Source organism: Typopeltis vanoorti, chromosome 7, assembly GCF_054136105.1.
Source record: "Typopeltis vanoorti isolate ZY-2024b chromosome 7, IOZ_Tvanoo_1.0, whole genome shotgun sequence".
NCBI lineage: Eukaryota > Metazoa > Arthropoda > Arachnida > Uropygi > Thelyphonidae > Typopeltis > Typopeltis vanoorti.
This window is the reverse complement of record NC_143555.1, coordinates 82,273,202-82,292,273: the sequence shown is the minus strand read 5'-3', so window position 1 is coordinate 82,292,273 and position 19,072 is coordinate 82,273,202. Positions and strand designations below refer to the sequence as shown.

Below are 19,072 nucleotides of genomic sequence, written 5' to 3'. Positions count from 1 at the left end.
TCTTATTTTCTGACTTTCTTATTTTACAGGAAGATACCCGAGTTGCTGGAAGAAACCATTCTGCTCTCTTCATCTCTAATCAGCTAAATTTCGCTCTGACTGAAAAAGTCCTAATAAAGTTCCTCCCATGATTCGAACCTCAGATTATCTTTCTCAAACAAGCGCCGTGGGACCTAGTCATCCAAGGAACTAATAATTGCATGCTTGCATATTTATGTCAATAAAAATTTAAAACTTCTTTCAAGCAGAATAATACTAATTCTAGAGATCCAGATTTGGAAAGAAAGCAGAGATGAATTATTTTTTTCCAGAGGACATTTACTAGCTAGGGTTTTACACTCCCCCCCCCCCATCCTCCGACATCGGAATTTAAAGTCTACAAGTGCTCGTTGCTTCATTAATAGTGAGAGGTTTAGCGATATTTTATATAAATATTTTCTGGTGTCTACTTCAAGTGCTGATCAAATAAAGATAACGACTGATATAAAAACAAAAAGTAAACAGCAGAACTTTCGAACTATTCCTAAAGAGATTCATACATCATCATATGTGGTGAATGACCAAAGACTGGGATTCGTTGGAATTAAAACCATGACGCTTGTATATTTTGGCGTTAATGGAAAAGTTTGTTTTCTCGGAAACGTTTTATGGAAATTTCCGTAAAAAACCGCCTGACTCGAAAAGATTCTTCAATCTCAGGTGGGATGCGAACAGACGAAAGCCACTATCGAGTCGTCCTTCTGACGACTAGTGCTACAAAGACACTAGCAAAAAAAAAAAAAAAAAAAAAAATCGGATGTCTACCCTCATACTGGGGCAACTCTTTTCTTTCTTTTTTCTTTTTTTTTTTTTTTTTGTTATTGTTTCATCCCACAGACCGTTTAACAGGCATGATTTCATAGCCCTTGTTACTTCAGCCAAAACCAAAGTAGCTATGACAGTCTAACATAATTATGATTTTCATATCTAGTTTCCGAAGTAGCGTATTATTCGGCAGGTCTCTGATTTGTTCAGCGCTTAGCTTTCTGTCTTTTGTATCAACCCACATATATCTTGTTCTTCTTCTGAATGTTTTTGCTGCCAATTTTGCTTCAGTCACTCTTGTTGATAATCATCTTCCATTAAGAAGATGATTATCAACAAGATTATGATTAAAAATTATTTGCCAATGACCCAAGAAAGATTGGTTGGTCTAGCAGCTATATCGATAGAGGCCGACATAGCTTATAATTTAAATTCAGAAGAGCTTATAAACAGTTTTATTGTGCGATATCCCCGTAGAGCAAACATTTAATTAATATTATTATGTAATCGTTTTGCATTAATGTTTCTCTTGTAATAAAAACAAAATAGCAATTGGAGATTTTCTTATATTTTTGTCTTTATCAATTAAATTTTTGTCTTTATCAAACAATTAAATATCGTCACAAGGAACGACATTTAATTGTTTGCCTCAGGGCGCGATCTAATCTGGCGACGACCCTGCCGAATGATATTAAGATTTTGGAGATTTCTAAAACATCACATTGGTTTTGCTTGGTATTGCCCTTCTTAACGATGTAATCCCGAAGGGAACCGGCATTTTCGTATTTTATTAAGTTTATTATTATTATTATTAGTTTCACTAGTAAGCTGTTTTCGAACTCGGCTCGCTTCAGAGATTCGATAGGAATTCAGAATACTTATAGTAGTTTGTTTCGAGTTATTCAAATTAACATCACTGCCGTTTTTTTTTTAAAAAAATAACTTTTTTTTTTTTACGAGGGTTGCATTGTATCAGCTGCTAAAAAGATATTAGTATTGATCACTACTGCAAAAAAATTGAAAAACTTCCCAGTCTTAACTTATTTGATGCTGCCATTGCTTTTACAAAACATGCAAATAAATGGAAGCTTGAGAAAGATCCCGTCAGATAAAAGTCACGCTAATCAAGATTTAAAAAAATCGTAATACATATTTAATATTTTGTTTCCCCCTTATGCAAAGGAAAAGGACAATATCTGAAGATTAGGGTAATATACGGCAAACGTTGACATGGTGAAACTGGTATTAAGTAATCAAATGAAGCTCATTAAACTTCAAGCACTAAAGAACGAATGCATCCCCCCCCCCAAGGCCTCTCAAATAAGCCAGTAAAACCATCTGTTAAAGATTTATTCGCGATCATGACCCTTTTCTAGTCTGTTACTATAACTGGACTCATTTGTGCCAGTAGAACTAGAAAAGGAGCAAATGTCACTCAACTCTATAGAAATGGGTCAAAGACTGATGTAGCAAACTGCAGACAAGATAAGCTTGACCTCAGCAGCAGCAGGAAAATAATAGAGACATTCATTCGAGAAAAAAAAAAAAAATTGAAGTGGTTGAAAGCTAAAACTGCGTACTTATAGGATCCAATATTTATTTCCATCGAAGTATACTAAAAGAATTAATCACCAGAGAAAGAACTATATAAGTTAGAGAACACAGTAATATTAAATGATCAAGTTTTGGAATGGACTAAAATAACGCGTAATTCGATTTTAAGATCAATCATTACTGTTCTTGATTTTTTACAACCATATCTTCGTTCATTTGCAATTATTTATATTGGTTACCCGTAAGCTTCAACTAAAACTTATGTTGTCGTGTGTTTTGGTCATTTGCAGAACGAAAGAACCAGGATAAGATGTTTTCTAGATGACAGGTAAAATTTAATACTTAAAAGTAATGTATATTATTAAAAATTATTTCTAATAATATATATTAGAAATCAGTGTTCGGTGCTTTACGCTATGAATAAAAGAAGAAAAAAATACGGAAAAATGACATTCAAGAGGAAAAATGAAACCATAATAATTTATCCCGTCCACCTATATATTTCTGCTGGCCTGCGATTAGCGTATCCACTCTCCAACCAACAGGTTGCGGGTTCGAATCCCCTCTGCAGGCACTTTAGGTGAGAGATGAATTTCAATAACAGCTGAGACCACTTCCCCACTTATTAGAGGCCTGAAGTGGTTTGAAAAAAATTCAATGTTTCGTCTCCAGAGCAGGATTTCCGGACTATGTAAAAAATAAATAGAAAATTACAAAAAATATATAAAAAAATTGATAAAAAATTAAAAAAAAAGTCCTTAACCCACCCACGGTACAAATGTACGATAAGTTTACTAATAACCTTTGTGGGGTGGGAACCATAGAATAAATATAACATGGGAATTGTGAACTTGATGAAAAGGAGAACAATGCAAATAGAACTATATTTACAATGTAGTTCTATTTGTTTACATTACAAGAAAAACCAATGTAAATTGTTTTTTCTTGTAATTATAAAGTTATAAAAATAACTTACAAATGTAACACAATTTGTAATAAATATCGATTATTTATAAAAATAACTTACAAATGTACACAATTTGTAATAAATATCGATTATTTAAACAATATCTTATCAATTACACCCTATCCATAAGTAAGAAATATTTATTCATGTATAAAGTACTCAATTGTTATAATTATTTGCAGAAATTTATAATTATCCGACAGAAACTAAAATATCCCCTAATTGTTTTGAGCAATGTAGTTCTATTTGCATTGATATTTGGGCGCGCAAAGGGACAACACAAATGTATGTATTTCATCCATGATTTTATAATTTTAGCAGCTCAACAACAGGTTAGATTTCGACAGTTTTCACCAAACTAATGAAGCAATTAAGAGTACAAAGGAGAAAAAATTGAAAAAATATATACTGAAGAGTATATATTTTTCTTCAGTATATATACTGAAGAATATACAGTATGCTAGAAAGAGAATTCATAAATTATTGCACATTACTTATTCCATAAATCTGGAAAATCACGACATGCATTGACCATATAGTAAAACGATAATATTACGCCTGACTTATGTTTGTTACATTACTTAATATGGCTAACGGTTGCCACGAGTACACAGCCGCATACCTTGGGATTACTCAGATGGAGGTGGGCGGTCATCGACTAGGGAGAAAAAGCGCGTATGGTTGTAATTTTATAAAATGTTAAGAGTTAGCATTTTTCGGGTCATTTCCTTCGTGACAGCTGAGTTTTAGGTGTCAACAATACGGAAATAGTTTCATTAACAATCGCTGTTTAGCATCTGTGCCTACGGCAAATGTGGTGTGTAGGGTGCAGTTGTGCGATACTCGGGGTGACGGTGCGGACTCGTACTTCCTCGTGCATCTCTAGAGAACTAGAGTGGAACGCGGAAGGGAGGAAAAACATGTTGGTTTAATCAGTGTTCGGTGCTTTACGCTATGAATAAAAGAAGAGAAAAAAAAAAAAAAGCGGAAAAATGACATTCAAGAGGAAAAAAGAAAGCACTATAAATTTATCCCGCCCACCTAATAACACTGCGTGAAGATTTCTGAAAAAAATCATTATGGAATATTTCAAAATAAATACTTAAGAAATAGATATTTAAATAAAAAAAGGAAAATGACAGGTGATGGTATTCTGTTAACACCTAATGCTGTTTTTTTTTTTTTTTTTAAATATTCCCTCCAACAAACATACTTCTACACAGCATCCCAAATAGTTTTTATTGCAGCTTTTCACCTGGGTAATTTTTGGTCGTTCGACACTTATACAACTCTAATGATCCCTTACAAGCTACATTGAACATATGGGCTAATCTTTTAGAGTCACTTTGCAACAGCGTATATCGGAAGCGAATTTGCAATTCGTCACAAGAACCAGTTTCGAACACGCACATTTTTAAATATTGTGCACTTATATTTGCAGTAAGGAGGAGAACAATAATTCTAAATCCCTTCGCTAGCAATCAAAAAAGTCCGATAGCTAAAATTTCAGTTTATTTCTCTCTCCTCTCTCGGCAAGGTTCCAGGAATAAATAGTGCTAACAAAAATATTATCAGACTACTTCTCGATATCTAATATCTGAAAAACTAACACAGCGGAATACCAGATACAGGTTACAAATAGGTACCAGGCACGGTTTCTGTGACTGGTTCTAGAGGTATCCTTGACCTTGACGCTTTACAAATATGTGAAATGAGAAGAATGCAGTGGTGTTGTGAAAACTTGGCAGTTTACGTGAAACACGTATTTTTTTTTTTTTTTTAAAGACAAAGAATTTAACTAAATTAACCCAACAACATCTGAAACGTTAGCTGCGCAGTAGGTATTTATTATGCAGATATTAAGATGGCCTTAAATAATCGTTATGCAGAGAGAGAGGTAAACCAACATTTCTTTCTCTGTGAAATCCTTTCAAGAGAAGTACTATGAAAATGTTCCACATTTAGCAACGTCACTAACCTAGTGCAAAGTTAGACTGTTGACTGCTTTCTCTAGTTTCTGGTTATTTTAGTACGAACACATCTACTGATTCAGAGTCAATTTACTTGAACTTTTTTTTTATTAGGGTAATCATATAAAAAATTCATGCTTCCGAACTTGATCGTTCTTTTAGAGCAACTGTAAAGCATCAAAACGATGAACTTATAATTACATACAGAGTGGAGAAAAGAACGAAAAAAACAAATAAAAGAAAAAGCTGTCGTAATCCGTGTCAGTTCCTTACGCATGAAAGATTGCACGATATTGGCTTCAGGCACGCGACGTCACGTGACCCTATGCGCACTCTAGAAACATGTAGGCATACTTCCTGAACGCACGCCAACTAGGCTACTACAGTAGGTTTAGCACGACCTACTATGGTAATCAGAAGCGAGTAGCCAGAGCCCTCTATTGACGTTATTTGACTAAACTCCTCATAACAAAAAAAAAAAAACTATGTTAGTAGAGGATGTAAAAAAAAAAAAAAAAAACGGGAGAGGTGACCACGGGTGACGGAGAAAGAGTATAATCTTCCCCTTTGTCATGTCCACTTATTTCTGCTACAAACAAGTTTGGTTTCCATAAAAATCTCACCGAACGCCGTTCGCCTCACCAAATGCTATATCCACCAAAACGAGTACGTTCGCCAGTCGTGTGTTGCTTTCCTTCACCAATTGTTTAGCCTGTACTTGCGCCCTTCTCCTGGATCATATTTGTTAGTTCTTAAGCGGGGTCGTCATTCGACTATTTTTAGCATATCCTCGACAAGTATGTAAAACTGTTACTTCCCTTCTCCATGTCTTTCTCCCTCAAATATGTACAACTACATGCATAGCGCGTGGGATGCTTTAGTCTGGTTTTAGTCTTCGTATGTGTCAAAGAGATATAAAAGTAATGATGATAATTGCAAAGTCGTTCAGAATACTGCTTAACATATGCACATCACTAAAACAAAAACACAGAGCGCCACAATCAAGATAGACGACTCGAGACTGCGTTATTGCCAGACTTTTATATAATGAAATATATTTAAGAAGAGAAATAGACGGGGCCAAAAATAATTAACCAGCATCAAGTGCAATTCCATGAATACAGCCTTTATTACCTTACTAGTTTAATAAGTAAATATAAACACTAAAGGCGCATGCATTTAAGCCACATTTACAGGTTATTTTAAAAGACCGCATATTAAAATAGCAGGGGAAAATGGGTGATAAAAGCAAAATGCTTTTGCTTATCAAAGTAACAAAAATCATCATAGGAGGATTAATGAAAAAGAAAACGAATTCGATGCCTTAGGATCAGAAGCGAGCTTCAGTCGAAACTTAGTACATTAAAATGTACTTGAAGTACTAAGTACGAATATTTGAAGCAAAAGTACTTGTCATTTCAAATACTGTTCACGATCTGTAGTACTTGAAGTGTCAAGTATATGTCTCTATTTTGATAATCCCATCTATGAACAGTTGGAAACCCAGACCACGGTTATTAAACCATGGTGTAGGTTTCCATGGTTATTAAACCGGAAACTGCTTTGCACTTCTGACCTTTAGTAGAGGAACTTAGGATAATACGGAATATATGACTCAATGTCATATATTAACAAACTTCAAGTTTTCGTATTAGTGTTATTTTTTCAGTAAACGAATAGTCAACAAACCAACGAAAATTATTCATTCAAAATTGCGATATATCATTTATTAATATTGTCGGAACTACAACTCGATGTCGGTCACCTCAGGTCACCCGGAAACAAGCTTTCGTTGGATTCATAATCGCTTTCACCAGGCTCCTTGATTAGACTCCCTCCCAGCTCTCGGGCGCCACAAACCAACATTGAGAGGTTTCATGGTAAGATCGAGTTTCGCTACAATGATGTAACTGATATACTTTAACACTAATACGTAGTGGAAGTTGATAGATATTTCAAATTATTTTCAATAATTCAAGCACTGAAACCCTTGAACAAGTATTTTAGAGTATCATGTTACTGGTTTTCGAAAAGATACTCCAAAGTACTAAAAAGAGTGAAGACATGATTTTTTACACGTGTTGCTCAACTCTAGTTACATTTAATACTGAAATATTAACTACTGTTAATATTTCAGTATTAAATGCAAAGTCCTAATGTCGCCTTCATTTACATATAATTGATGGATATACAACTTATAAATGTATCTCTTTTTTTTTGTTTGAGGATAATGACTATCTCTCCTACTTGAAGTGCTTTAAAAATCTAAAAGGTCAAATATAATTATGGTCCAGCACATTCCTTTCATTATATTTACTAAAATAAATTAATAAAATCTCGACAGTTAATGACTGTACTTACTTGTTTTGTTGGAAAAAAGATTTCTTCGATTTTAAAATTCTATAATGGAGCTTCGTCATATATTGAGGATGGATGTTCTTAATTCAGGTACTACCAATTCTTCATTTCACATTCAACATATGACTTGAAAGGGAACGTCTCCGATAAATGAAATTGTTATGCCACTTCATTTCACTAAGATTTTCTACAGTCATTTATTGGTTCCGCCAAAGCGATGGCATCATAAATGGGAAGTCTTCAATTGCTAAGAATGTTCTGTGATTTGATCTGTAAAAAAAAAAAAAAAAAAAAAAAAAAAAAATTAGAATGGTATAACAGATGGAGAGCAAAATTACATGAGCTAATTTTCGTAATCATAGGTTGTCCACATGTGCCAAACAGTTGTCAAGAATAAAAACAGTTTTCCGTTTTCGGTCTTTATCATATCTCTGTTTGCTTTAAGCAACCGATCTGAAAATAGTTTCTTAATCATTCGTATCTAAGTGCTGAGCACAGAACAGTCAAGTGACATTAAAAACAGCAGTGATTGGCAAAGTGACCGATGAGCAACAGTGTTAAGTTTCTAGTCAAGAACACAACAATAACACATGCGCACTGTCGTTTTTCTTGAGATAGATTGTTCCGAAATATTTTAGAAAATTTTCATAGAATTTCTTACCGCAGATTTCACACAACTGTATATATTTCTTATATAAGGTTCTATGTTGTTTTAGTTGGAAAAAGTTTGTTGTCTCGCAATTGCCGTTCTTTATTGGGATTCATAATTATGTTATATAAAAATTTATTTCTGACTTCTCTTCTCAATTCAAATTATTTCTCTAGGCGTGCAGCCTCAAGTTCATAAAGAGGCTGCTTGAAAATCTGTTCGCCATCGAAATTTTTATTTTTTTATTTTTGTGAACTCTTGAGTGCAGTGAGAGTTGACTCGTTTTCGGAAATTTCTTTTGCGTTAGTTTTCATAATTGAGACGTTTCTCGTAAATATGCATTGATAAGTGTGTTCTAGGGATTTTTTATTCTTTTTAAAATTTATTTGACCGGATTTACAATGAAGTGAATAACGCAGATTTATAAGGTGATGAGTTTCTCCACAGTATACAACAAGAACGCTTCTTTTTCTGGAAATTTCTTTCAGAAATTAAAAATCCATTTATTTTTTAGCATGCATTTGCATTTCTTTTTCGAGGTTGTTTTTATATTTTGGAAATATCATTACATTTCAAAACTGAATTCTGTTTACTGAGTTTACTTATTAAATGGGTTTCCTTTAGCGAAAAATTTATTAAAACGGTAGTGTATGGGAAGCTGCTGGTTAAAAACTTTTTGATTCATTTGTTTGGATATTTGTTCTAATGATTAAAATTCTTTCCAAAGTATACTTCATTTCTATAAGAAGCATTTTCTCTTGATTTGGAGGTTTTTTTTTTAATTCTTTTTAATATTCAATTTAATTTAATAATCAGTAACTGTTCAGTATTTTTATTTGATTTATTTATTTATTATTTCTTGTTTCTATTTCCAGAACTTCTTTCAGCCATGCACTTTGTCTTCTGTATTTTTTTTGTTTATTTATTATTTATTTTTGCTATTTCTGGGGGGGGACAAGAAAATGTAACAAAAATTAATGAGGAATAATACACATTCATTTCAATACTAATTGACAATTATATTAGCTTCAATGACTGTGCAATGAGGAAAGAATGAGTAAAATGCTATTTTCTCGATAGTAAACACTATAAAACAGCTAAAAGATATACTGTATTTTATTATCATGATAACTTCTTAGCAGAAGCAAATAGGGAATAGCCCACACAAGAGACTAGTAATACACGTTGCAACCCTTGAGAAAAAGCAGGGTATGGACAAAGTCAGTGGAAGGAATTATTATTATTACGTGACACCTGCAAGGAGTCCAAGGACTCGTCGCGGGAGGGGCACTCTATTCAGCTATATGCAACTCACCATCTTCCCTGCCCTTTTACTACCACAACGACACTACCATCTTCCGCCTACTATCACTCAGAAGGACCCTAAACATTTTGTTAAATGTAATAGCCTGTTGAATAAACTTACGGTAGAGATCTATAAATAAATAATAATAAAGTGCTTATACGTTTGACACCAACTCCAAGTAACAATTTCTCCATTCTCTAATGTCTCCAAATGGAGAGTGAGCCAGAATAATTTTCTATACAATATACTTCAAAAGTACAGTATATTCTGAGTTACTAAATGGCCTCATGAGACCCACAAAGTACGAAAGTGATACCTCATTAAAACAGTAATAAAGTGAGAAACATGTCTAAGAATTCGATACTACTCGACCTCGACTCTACGCAACTCATGCCGCAAGTTTTACATGCTCCACGAACTTTCAAAAATACTCGAAAGATTTTAGTGCAAAACGTTAGTTTGGCTGTAAATCTTCTTCCAATGATTGTTTGCTATTCCACCTATTTTGGTAAAAGGAAAATTGACTACATTGTATTGGAACGGCTAACACAACCGTATACAATCCAGTTTTTACTCTACATTTGTCCATAACAAACATGTCAGACTCAGTTCGGTTTATATATTATATTTTGCACCCTTAACTATGTAAGGGGAAATATTTGAATAGGTATTGTCTAAACTTAAAATTTTTGTAAAGCCACCTGAGATTTTTTTTAACTTTAAATGTAATCCTAATTTACAAAAATAAATAAATAAAAATAGTTTGGCGACCTCTACTTTAAACCTCTGTAAATTTTGTTCAGCAAATTCTACGGTTTGGCGTTGTCAACGTAATAGGTTCTACATTTATGGTGTTATAAACACTGCTAGTGTGTTCCATACACTAACGTTAAAGCAAGACTCAGTTAGTGATATGAGTCATGACATACTATGAACGACCTTCGTGTGTAACAGGTTCGGCCTGATTTTCTTACAGCATAAAAACTATCTTAGCTATAAATGGAATGAACTTCGACTGGCTGAGTCGCCTGACTAGTTGCTTATTTTCATTGGGCGATCACGTGACATCAACCTCGCCCCTCTCTCTCTCTGTCTCTCTCTCTAGTTTCAACTTCCCATTCTCGGAGAGTATTTAATAAAAAAAAATAATAAATAAAAAAAAGCCCAATTAGAAATTCCTGGAATTTTATTCAAGTAACTTCAAGACTGAGTTACGGTCGAATTCTTATAATCAAAAAACCACGCAGAATTAAAATGACCCAAGCAAACTACGCGTGATGATAAACCGTGACGCGGTAACTGATAATTTACACAATTATAAATATCAGGGAAAAAATTGCAACAGAAGAGCTTGAAAAAAAAAAAAACTTCGATGAGTGCATAAAGAAAATAAAGCAGGAATTTTCGAAAAAGTCAGACTAACTACAGCGAAGTATCATGTGGAATGTAGGAACTTTTTTTTTACCAGTTTTAACAGAATCGAGAATAAGATCGGAGTTTACAGAAGTAATATTTTTCTGACTTAGTTGTGTGAACACTTTGGAGTACTATGTCTAACTGATCTTGCAAATATACGACGCACACAATTATGTCCTTTCAAGTAGCACAAATAGAACGCTGTCCCGACTGAAAGAATAAAAAGATAGACATCACTATCCAGATAACCTCTAGTTAAAAAGAACTAAAAAAAATCGCAGACTTGCATTAGTGCTCCCATTTAGGCTTCGTAACTGCGATTTAACTTTGTACTTTCTAGCGCACGTGTGGCAGAAATCAAGGGCTTATCTTGCGTAATTTCTGAGCTTGTTATTTAACACTGCCATTGCTAGACGGTCGGTACAGCACGCAGTCTGAAATGAATACTAGAAGTTTAAAAATCAACAGCCCACGAGGCTAGATGAAAGCAAGATATACCATTGTTGACCTTATCGTTTTGGATCTTCAGAGGGAAATAATTCTGGTGTATAATACAAAGAAAATACGCTTTATAAACGCGTAAATGAACGTATATATTTGAATTATCTATTTTGTATAATATGGTTGGGTTCAGTTTTATTCATAGTAAGTTATATTCATATACCTATTTGCATTAAAAACATTAACATTTATCTGTATTTATGTATGACTACACTTACGAATCAAAAAATTAGAATAAAAGAAAATATGTGAATGATTTGTAATTCTAATTTATTTTGCATAGAAAATAATTATTACCAAATATGAATTAGCATCATCTAAATCTACGTACTTTGTAGATTATATAACCATGTAAACACATAAAAAATGTAATATAAATTATAAGAAAATTGTTATTTGAAAACATTTACAAAATGAGAATAATTTTTAACGTGGTTCAAAATGTTAGAATAATGCGAAAATACATGCACAAAAATTACAGTTCAAAGGGATAATTAGTACTTTGTTGCATCTCCCCTTAGCTTTTATGACCGTTCGTAAACGGTTGGGCATATTATTTACTAGCGGTTCAGTCTTTTTTTTTTTTTAATCAAAACATGCCAATATGAACTAAAAATAGTTCACTTTTGTTTCTTGGGGAAGCTTCTTGAAGACGTTTCTTCATAATTCCCCACATGGGGGGTTTAAATCTGATGAGTTTGCCGGCCAAGGAATTACACCGATTTGCCTTTCTTTGAGCCATCTAGTAGTTGTTTTGGAAGTGTGACAAGAAGCTGAATCTTGCTGAAAAAGGAAATCGCCATCACATAAATCTTCCGATGCCAGTAACAAAGTGCTCAAGAATTTCTTGGAACGCTTTGGAATTGAATCTCTCATACACAATACACAGCCTACATGGACCCTCTGCAGTCATACAATCCCACATCATGACAGAGGTTGCAAATTTCACCGAAAGTTTCATGCATTCTTTATCAAACGCTTCTTCCTCTTGACTCCACAACAGTCTTTGCTTTCAGTTACACCATCACACTCTAGCTGCCGTTTACTTGGAAGTCATAAGGGACTTCATCTTAGGCACACGTGATTTAAAACCCAATTTGTGAAGTCGTCTCAACGTCGTAGATTTAGACACATTCACACCTAGTTCTTTCCATATCCTGTGAAAATACCTTACGCTTCGCAAGCGGATTTTCTTCATGATATTCTTCAATCTCCTCTCATCTCTTGATGTAGTTATTACCTTTCGACCACTATTGCAGCAATTATTTTGAAAACTCCAGTTATTAGAATATTGTCTCAATACTCTACTCATGCTTGCTTGAGAAGGCGAAACCGTTGAGTTTGGCCTTCTTTGTGCAGAGACACAATACGAAACTTCTTAGCTTCTGATATGTCACTCGTTCGACCCATGTTTAGCAAATGATTAATTGAAATCCATGCACAAACAATTCCTCACACACAAGTCAACTCCGCAGCTACTGACTGCTTTTTCTATATTTTTATATGCTTTTTCTATGCTCTCCTCAAACCAATCGGAAAAATTTGGAATATTCTAATATTATGAACCACGTTAAAAATTATTCCGATTTTGTGAATGTTTACAAATAACAGTTTTCTTATAATCTATATTACATTATATAACCATGTGTTTACATAGTTATATAATCTACAAAGTACGTAGATTTAGATGATGCTAATTCATATTTGGTAATAATTATTTTCTATGCAATAAATTAGAATTGCAAAATCATTCAACACATTTTCTTTGATTATCCTAATTTTTTAATTCGGAGGTGTAAATTTCACATAATCAGCTTTGGAAATGTAAAGATGGAATTATTTTTCAGTAGATTACCTACAAAGAGACGACAATTACAGCGGAAGAAAACGAGGAATGTCCCTCCGAGTTAGTGTCGTGTGAAATAGTAAGATTATTTATTCAAAGAAATTATTGAAATGTGAGCACGGCACTGCCCTTTGAGATATATCCATGCACGATATTTGACATCTCCTGACGTTACGTACTGGTAAAAGAAGGTAACAGATCGGTTTGGTCTTGAGCCAATCTAAAGTGCAAACATTGAAGAAACATTCCTGATGCGAGCATTAGGAATGCCTTTCCAAAAATTACGATGCTGTTTATAGAATCATCTTCAAACAGTCCGAAATGCAGTTTGTTCGAAAAAAATGCATACAGATGCAGTTGGTTTCTGCACCACAACTATACCCGAAGTCCCCAATCTCCTCTGTGATTTTTCTATCCCTGCGAAGCACCTTGAAGGAAAAATAATTTCAAGACGTCGTGGATATAACTGAATACAACACAGCAGGTTTAGGTAATTCCCAGACTGGGTCTACCAAAGGTGCACATCTCTAAATATAATCAGGAAGATAGGGTAAATTATTTTGTGATTTAATTTCCCTATAAAAATTCTGCCCTGGATCAACTTCATATGAACATACCGCTGAAAGGCATATAAAAAATAAATAAAAAAGAGAAGCCTAATCATTCAACCTGAGAGCATTTAAAGAGGTTACAACCATTCCACCACGCTTTTCATTGTCATTTTATTTTTTATCTTTATAACCTACTGTTTTTCCTTTTCTGTAAGAACGTACCGGATATAAATCTCCGCCGAATATCCAGTGTAAAGAGCATTTCCTTCCCAATTCCTTCCACCACTTTATAAGCTATTCATAGATTCATATATCGGGGACACTATATTCAAAAACGGTATAAACTTTTTTACAAAATGCTTCTTGTCCACTATTTCCATTTCTGCTGCAAGGTAAACGAGTAGTACCTCCTCTTTCAGCTCCACATGACACTAATTGTATCTTAAAAATAAATACGCTGTAAAGCTTCGGATGCTTTGAACACTTCCGAACATTTGTCTGCAAAAAATTATAACCGGTAAATCTAGACTTTTCCATAGACATTGATCGTCATATCCCTGGTCGAAGTACACCCAAAAATACCCATCCCAACACGCAGTAGTAAAGCTGTCACACAAGAAAGGAAGGCTTTAGCGCCTGGAACGGTCACCTTTGCACCCCTCCCTCTTCTGCTATGTTGTTGTATCCAATTTCATTTCAAACAGGTTTAGTAAACCCAGGGTGTATGGGTGTGTTGTATTTACTCAAACACAAACATCGATGCAATATTATGCGCAAAAAAAGTCCCTTTGACAGTACTACCACAAGCATCTAATAATTTCCTTTTAATTCCCTTTAATGAGTCCTCTTTTAATCATTTCTTCCCAATTGTAAAGTAATTTTTGCTTTCTTTTAAAAACAATTAAAGGAACCACATAAGAAAAGCAATTATAGCCTACTGACCTAGAGAATAAATCGAACTATATTGAGATTAAGATAATTTATTAAGATTATGAGTGGTTACTTGTAGATGTTTCCTGTTTCCACCACAGACAGGCTTAAGTAAATAATTCTACACGTGTAGACACACACACACACACACAAGAGAAGCGGAAGTCATACATGTACTTCGATGAGAATCGGTTAACATACTCCGGAGCACATTTTATCTCTGCAAACAGCTGAAGTGGCCGCATTTGAGATAATAAACGCTTGACGTTTGCTTATCTTTGGACACATTTACTTGTAGCGATAACGGCATCAGGAATTCACAGTGAAGGCGTGTGGACATTTAAGCCGTAAACTAACAAAGATCATTAAAAAAAAAAAAAAAAAGAGGATAGCGAGTCAAAAATAATCAGTTTCAGATACTGATTTTAAAGTTTTTTTGGGGAGAGAGGGAGGTAAAGAAAATATGAATAATAAATAAAATTAAAGGTTTCTCTACATGAGCATTTACTTTATAAGTCATCATCACGATTAATGTACGAAGCACATTACATTAGTCTAATTGCATATTAAAAAGCATACAATAAAGTAGAGCTGAAACGAATAGATACATTGTCATCCAAGAGAATACCTGTATATACACTGCTTAGAAAGAAGTCAACGGGCACTGTAATGTGAGGAATAAAGGAAGAAACATCTTATTAAGGTGGTGTCCACCTTAATAAGATGTAGGACCTCCTTTCGCTGCGATGACTGCAGCAGCAATCCTACGGGTCATACTTTCCACAAGCGTATGATATCGATCAATGGGAATTTTGGACCATTCTTCCTGTAGGCACATAATGAGGTCCTGAAGTGCTGTGGGGTGGACGTCCCTTGACATCACCTGATGTTCCAGTTTCATCCCCCAGATGTTTGATAGCGTTAAGATCAGGGTTCTGTAGAGACCAGCTGTGACCTTATGACACAGTGCATTGTCTTGCTGAAAGAGACAATGGTCAGTTCCATAGAAACGTCACAAAGTAGGAAGCATTGCATTGTCCAGAATGTTCAGATACCTCTCGGAGTTCAATGTTTGTGGCACCCGAATAGAGGTTCGAGGCAAAACTAGGAAACACAGGATTGGGATTACGCATACCGGTAAGGGACGTTCATCGGGCATCCGCCACACCCACACCCGTCAATCTGCTTGGTGGATGGTATAGTGTGATTCGTCGATCCATACCACAGCTTTCCAAATTCTTCGTCCCACTGTACATGTTCTTTGCACCACTGAAGACGACGTTGGTTGGTTCGGGTAATATGGGGCTTGAATATTGCGGTCCTATCATGGAAACCTATGTTGTCAGCCTCGATTCTGAATGTTTTTGTGCAGATTTGTGTTCCAGTCAATGCCTGGAACTCCGATGAATGGCGGTTTTTACATATTATCCTTCGTAGTACCCTACGGTAACGTTCAATGAGTGTGATGGGTCGTCTACTGTGGGTAGCACTTGCAGTTGACTCCCTGTGCTTCCATCTCAGTATGGTATAACTGATTGTTAACCTGGGATGGTCCAATTTGTCCACAATTTACCGAACAGATTGGCCTACAACATCGCATCCCTTCACAATGCCTCTTTCAAAATTCGTCAGTTCCCTTCTTGCAGCTACCTGGACACAGTTGCACTGACTTGGGAGCGTCATATTCCTGTAATTTATACCGGCTACAAACACATGACTCGTTACATGGCGCGATGCACCTTCCCCATGGGTGGTGTCCGTTGACTTCTTTCCACACAGTGTGTGTGTGTTATAAATCCCACTTACTGAAGGTTGTAATCTATACTAAATTTAATAACATAAGCGAGTTTATGATTAGATACCCGGCAAACTCTCTTCTACAGACCAAACGTGGATTTTTTTTTTTTTCTAAGCCATTACAGGCTTCCAAGTAAAGAGGATGATGGTCTCACCCCAGCTCAATGAATGTATCGAGTATAACCTTTATGGTTGCAGAATATGACCTTGGTTGTCCTTTCGCCAATACCCCCCCCCAACTTATCCACTAGGTAATGAAATTCATCCGTTACCTAAAGAAGTTTACAAACCACAGCGGAATTCTAACCAATAGCCTTTTGGTGAGAGTGAGAGAAACGCTGAGCAATGGGGAAACCAGGACGGTAAATATACACCGATTTCCAAATCTAGTTTTCGACTTAAGATCTAATCCACACCCAGCTGCAGCATATTATTCTATTATAAATATGCAACCAATTACAGCCAACCCTTTCACTGGTTTCGTCCGATATTAGTAGCCATTAGAAATTGTATTACTTTTTTCCTCTTTCCAACAACTCATAATTAGGCTGATATGCAGATGTGTATCACAAGCAGAGATTGGGCATTTTGCTATTAATAGAAGTAAAAGCAGCTGATGCGGGCGCCTTACACAATAATCAATTTTTAAAAAAATCGCTGCAATATACATCTTGTCCTATTCATCCACACTGTACTCGTATATGCCTATATCATGTGAACACTGCTTTGAAAAGTTCATACACCAAGTTAATGTGTTAAAAAAAAAATCTCTGATATACCAGAATCGACTGCCAATTTTGTCTACAGAACACGAAATAGGACTCTGACAGCAATGCTTGTAAGCGCGGCTGAATCCAATGCGAAGGAAGTTCTTTCTCTCTTTGGATTCTAGCGTAAACATTTGGAATAAACATTGCTGTACTTAACCAATTAATACAGGTAATGCAGTTAATCAATTTATTTATTTACGACTTCGTAAATAAATTTCAAATCGATTCTATACAGATCTTATTTTTGAAAAAAGAAAAAAAAAAGCTTTAGCAAATTCACAAATCAGTAAATATCTTTAATGAATTGTGATTATACTTTCATAAGTAAAAACCTGTCTATGGGAAAGAGGAACGACAAAATTTCATTTGTCCTAGTGGTTAATAGACTACTTAAACTACTCTACCTACCCGTATCATCTTCGCACCACGTGGTGCATGAGGCCGAGATCCATTGTCACCAGTTACCCCATATTTTTTCCAACCAAGTTTGCATCTTTCCAGCTCTCCCAATTAATCATATTTATTTTTTCTGTCATTCTTCGCAAAGTCAATGTAGGTCTTCCTCTTTTACTTCCGGGATCCATGTCAAAGCTAACCTTGAATTTTTCCTATGTCCATTCTCAGAACATATCAGTCCTCTTCCATTTATATAACTCATTAATTATTATACATTGTGGCCAGAATTATTTTTAATATTTTACGCAAACACTTGGGTTTGCAAACTGTTTAATTTGGCTTCCTGTTTGTTAATTTCCATGTCTCTGATCCATGTAATAATAGTACGGCCTTAAAATTGCTTTTGAAGATTTTTATTTTGGTTTTATTATAATATTTGGATGATTTCCATATACAGTATTATTATTATTATTATTAAATTTTCTGAAAGAAGTATTTGCTTTTGTCAATCTTTGTGTTTATATATCCTTATCAGTTCCACCCTACTCAGTATCAACCTTAGCTCTCAAGTATGTAAAATTCTTAACGACTACTGTATTTGGTCAATTTTAATTTCTTTCCGGCATTTGTTGTTCAGTTTATGCAATTGTTTTTCTCACATTTTATTTTAAGTCCAGCTTTTTTTTCTTATACAGTGTTTCTAATATAAAAGCAAAATAGTGTTTCTATTTTGCTTTTATATCAGTGTGTTTTGATGATTATTAAAAATATGACATTTGCATAATCTAAATCTTCCACTTGTAATGTGAGATTTCATTTTATTCCCTCTCCTTATATATTTGTAAAATGTTTTTCAGAATCCAATCGATGACTATGCTAAAAAGTAATTCGGACAGTAATTAAGTAGCCCTGTCTCACACCCGTCTTTATCTCAATGCACTCTGATATCGTTTGCTGTGCAATAACGCAGTTCTTTTATTATCACAGATATCAGAAGATTCCGTAGTTTATAATAATTATCCATAATATCTTTATCAATATTGTCAAAATCTAAAAATTTAAGGAGATTCTGAATTCTATATACATTAATTAATTATATTGCTTAAAGTAAAAATGCAATGCAATGCACAGCACTTCCATCCAAGGTCACCCTCTAGGAATTTTGCCGCCCCTTCCCCATTATTTTTCGTATAGTTTATGCCAATTCTTCCGCCCCCCAAAAAACTTGTCGCCTCGTGCAAATGCATTTGCACCATC

General features: G+C 34.7%; 1 protein-coding gene across 1 annotated transcript in view; it reads left to right on the top strand.

The window, feature by feature from the left end:
* LOC150104813 (cytokine-like nuclear factor N-PAC) overlaps positions 1–19,072 on the top strand; it is a 418,156-nt gene that overhangs the window by 343,895 nt on the left and 55,189 nt on the right. The window contains exon 17 of the mRNA XM_090395069.1: positions 2,649–2,686. Within this exon, the coding sequence (XP_090251195.1) occupies positions 2,649–2,686 (38 nt within the window). The remainder of the gene's footprint in view (positions 1–2,648; positions 2,687–19,072) is intronic.